Raw genomic sequence first — 4268 nt, forward strand, 5'->3', positions numbered from 1 at the left:
ACAAGAAAAACCGGCCGAAAACAATGACAGTGGAAAAGCCGAAAAGCCGGTACGAGCCGGTGTGCCCACGATATCATAATAATTCCGGTCGGCACATCCTAGCTTACTCAGCAATCAACCTGGGACCTACTTTATCCGACGTGGACATGACCCTTCCAGGCGATTTGATTGAGTCGAACCCAGGTGGTTTGAGAAGCACACGTGGCATCCGAGCTGGACGCATAAGAATTGGAAGGAGAAGGGTTCAGATGCCGGGTGGCGTAATTAGTTGACCGTTTTAAGGCGAGTCACGTGAGTGGGAGGGAACGAGGAGAAGCGAGTCCGGTCAGCACGGGCAGGGACTTCGGGCAGGCGTTACTCATGCCATGTGACGAGCAGTAACTCGCACCTCCCTTCGCTCTTTGCGTAAGGGTGTGACTTGGAAACTAATAAAATAATAAAAAATAGAAAATAGTTTTTTTGGACATAAAAATAAATAAATCAAAAGTGTTGGACTAATTTGTAAATAAATATATATAATATAGAGAGACCCCGTGGAAGCAGTTTGTGTAAGCGAGAGAGAGAGAGAGAAAGAGAGAGAGAGAGAGGAAATTCATGGCGATTTGGACAAAGGCTTGAGGGAGCGAGAGTGTGAAGGCATCTGGCATTTGAATTTGTTTGATACGGCGGAGAAGTTTGTGGTTCTTCGCTTACTGTTTCTTCGATACTTTCGTCGTTAAAACGCGCACAAAATCTGTAAAACAAGAGTTGCTTCCTCTGCTTTTCTCTGTGTCGACGAAATCAGAGCGATGGAGTGTACTGCTTACCTCGACGAATATGAAAAACTCGTCTTCCGGATGAACACTCCCAGGTACTTCCATCATTTCTTCAAACATTGGGTTTTTCTGGGTTTTTTGGTCCACCGCCGCTGTGATCTGCAACTTTCTCGAGAAAATTTTCACCACTCCTTCAACATTTGGGTTTTTTGGTTTGTGGGTTTTTATTTTTTAGTCGTTTGCGTTTTGGTTTTATGGATTTTCTGGCTTTCGAAATTTTCCACCGCTCCTGTGAACTTTCTCGAGAAAATTTTCATCGATCCAGATCTCTTCTCGATTTTTCCCTTCCTACCCATTTTTCACTCCACATTTATTTTCTCACCTAAATTTGATTTTTTGAATTTTCTGGGTTTTCTTGCAATTTTCCGTACGTGCTTCTTCTCAGACTTTTCACACTTAGAAATTTGAAAACTTGGAAAAATAAAATAAAATGGAAAAGGTGGTTTGTTGCTTCTCTGACTTGACCGTTCTCATGATTTCGCGTTGCAGGGTCGTGATCGACAATGCCGTCTGCTCCACTGCGACTTTAGTCAAGGTTTGCTTCCACGAAATCCCTAGTTTTCCAATTTCCAATTGCTTCCAAAAACCACCCAAAAGAAGGTTTGAATTCTTCCACAAAGTTGACTAACGGGGTTTCTGTGTTTTTTTCTTCTTTCTGGGCTGCAGGTTGACAGCGCTAGAAGGCATGGAATTCTTCTGGAGGCTGTGCAGGTCCTCACGGATCTTAATCTCTCCATTAAAAAAGCTTACATTTCTTCTGATGGTCGCTGGTTCATGGATGGTAAGGACATTCAAATTTTCCCCCTTTTTTTGGTATTTATTTCTTGAATTTTGTTTCTTAATTTGGGTTTTTGTTTTTACTGCAGTTTTTCATGTTACTGATCAAAACGGGAATAAATTGACGGACGAGAGCGTTATTAACTATATTGAGCAGGTAAACTAATCATTCATTTAATTCTAATTTATTCCAGTTTTTACTGGTGAAATTTATTGTAAATTGAAACTGAAATTGTTTAATTTCTTGTGTTTGGCAGTCACTTGGAACAATTCATTTTGGATCATCCAACTGTATTAAGGGTCTTACGGCCCTTGAGCTTACCGGGACAGATCGAGTAGGCCTTCTTTCCGAGGTGTTTGCAGTGCTAGCTGACCTGCAATGCAATGTGGTTGAGTCCAAGGTGTGGACGCACAACGGCCGCATTGCTTCACTGATATACGTGAAGGACTGTGATTCCGGGTGCCCTATTGAGGACTCGCAGAAAATTGATAGAATTGAAGCGCGGTTAAGGAATGTTCTCAAGGGCGACAATGATATTAGGAGTGCAAAAACCTCTGTTTCCATGGCGGTTACACACACCGAAAGAAGACTGCATCAAATGATGTTTGCAGATCGTGATTATGATCGAAAGCCCGTTTTGCAGCTTGGCACCGATTTTCCGGTCATAACGGTGCAGAATTGGGCAGAAAGGGGTTACTCCATAGTGAATATTCAGTGCAAGGATAGGGCAAAGCTTTTGTTCGATGTTGTTTGCACGTTGACGGACATGGACTATGTGGTTTTTCATGCCACAATTAAAACATCAGGGGACAGAGGATACATGGTATGTGCTTAGTTTCCTAATAATGTGGTTTATTGTATATCTTCTGTTATTATTATATTGAAACATGAGATTGACTTGTGTTTTGTGGTTGAATTATGTTTCAGGAATTTTACATCAGGCACACTGATGGAACCCCGATTAGCTCTGAACCTGAACGACAGCGTGTAATCCAATGCTTACAAGCCGCGGTTCAAAGAAGAGCATCCGAGGTATTGCTCATTTTTCAGTTTTTCCGCAATCAAATTGTTTATCATTTCATTTTGTTATTGTTCCGTGATGTTGCAAATGCTAATTGTTAAATTGGGTTTTATCGTATTGCAGGGTGTGAGGCTAGAACTATGCACCGAGGATAGGCAAGGTCTTCTAGCATACGTTACAAGAACATTCCGCGAGAACGGTCTTAATGTGACAAGGGCCGAGATTTCCACAACGATGGACAAAGCTCTAAACGTATTCTACGTGACGGATGCAGTCGGAAACCCGGCAGATCCGAAAACCATCGAATCAGTGAGGCAGAAAATCGGGTTGAGTAACTTGAAAGTGAAGGAACTGCCATTGATATACCATCCAAAGGAGGAAAGGGAGGAGCAGCAAGGAGTTGGTGGAGTTGGTGGTGTTGGTGGGGCAGTGTTGTTTTCACTTGGGAGCCTAGTCAGAAGGAATCTCTACAATTTGGGGCTCATCAGATCTCATTCTTGAGGAGGAAGTTTCCAATTTGGTTGTTAGAAGTTTTAATGATAATATTCTATGCTTAAGGTTTGGGCATTGTACATAAAGAGAGAGAGAGAGAGAGAGAGAGAGAGAGAGAGAAAAGGAAGGTGGAATTTGGTGATAGTGGTTAGATATTGTAGGTGGGTTTGGTTTTTTTAGTTGGCTGAATTGAAAGGCACAGATGGAGAGGGGGGGGGGGGAGGGGTGAGGACAACCATTCTTAAATCCATTTGTTTGAATTTTGGAGAGGTAAAAACAGATGGTAATGTGAAAAAAAAAGTGGTGGTGGGACATGGATAATTGGACTAGTCGGGCATTCGTGTCATTTAAGTTGTTCAGCATTAGAGACTAGAGATATTGGTTTGTTGCCGGCAAGGCGCAGGAAGAAGAGAAAGAGGGGAATATTAGGTAAAAAGAAAATTAGGATTTGGGGTTTTATACAGCAAAGCAGCACACATGTGTAATAGTTGACTGGATTTTTTTAATGCAATATTATTTTATTTTTATTCTCTTTTTGGCAAACCTAGTAGGGTATTTATATTTTTTGGTTTCACAATGTGTGGAAAGGGAGAAGAATCTAACACCCCCCCCCCCCCCCCCCCCTCCCTCCTTTTTGATTAATATAACGAAATTAGCTCCATTTTCTTGAATTCTTGTCAAACAAGAAAAATCAAAAAGATTTTGTAGGGTTAGAAAATCAGGATTAAATGATGAGTTGGTAAATGGTTTGACAGACTGCTTGAAATTTTGAATACGTGTGTAAACCTATGAGGAAAACCATGTTCTCTAGAAATGTCTCACATGTAATCACATTCTACCATGACTAAGAGAATCCGGGTATTTTTAATTATCTATTTTAAGTTTAACCTAATTTTTAATAGCAGATGTGCGTCAGGCCGTGCGTCCTCTCTCTTGTATTTAAGTTTCAATCTTAGTTCTTGTATATTAGAGTAGTTTAGCATATTATTTTGTAAAGAAAAAAATAATTGATAAAAGAAATGAAACCATGTCATCAAGTTCAAGTTAGTTGATGATTGAAACAAAAACAGATAACAAAAACTATCATTATAAGTTCGATTCTCATAAATGACGAATTTTTAAGCCAATTTATTTTGATTGATGATATAAGTTATTTCAAAAC

General features: G+C 40.3%; 1 protein-coding gene across 1 annotated transcript; it reads left to right on the forward strand.

Annotated features, from left to right (window-relative positions):
* Nucleotides 1-533: 533 nt before the first annotated feature.
* Nucleotides 534-3633, forward strand: LOC103437194 (ACT domain-containing protein ACR8). Its single transcript, XM_008375653.4, has 7 exons — nt 534-850; nt 1305-1350; nt 1482-1596; nt 1682-1749; nt 1850-2416; nt 2521-2625; nt 2738-3633. The coding sequence occupies exons 1-7, from the start codon at nt 789-791 to the stop codon at nt 3113-3115; spliced, it is 1341 nt and encodes a 446-aa protein (XP_008373875.2). The 5' UTR covers nt 534-788; the 3' UTR covers nt 3116-3633.
* Nucleotides 3634-4268: the final 635 nt, after the last annotated feature.

This window comes from Malus domestica, chromosome 04 (genome assembly GCF_042453785.1).
Source record: "Malus domestica chromosome 04, GDT2T_hap1".
NCBI lineage: Eukaryota > Viridiplantae > Streptophyta > Magnoliopsida > Rosales > Rosaceae > Malus > Malus domestica.

Excerpts from the sequence above, each read along its gene's own strand:
- LOC103437194 (XM_008375653.4), top strand. The coding sequence starts at position 789 with ATGGAGTGTACTGCTTACCTCGACGAATATGAAAAACTCGTCTTCCGG. Across the intron at positions 1,750-1,849 it reads TTATTAACTATATTGAGCAG|TCACTTGGAACAATTCATTT; the intron begins GTAAACTAATCA and ends TGTGTTTGGCAG. Across the intron at positions 2,417-2,520 it reads CAGGGGACAGAGGATACATG|GAATTTTACATCAGGCACAC; the intron begins GTATGTGCTTAG and ends ATTATGTTTCAG.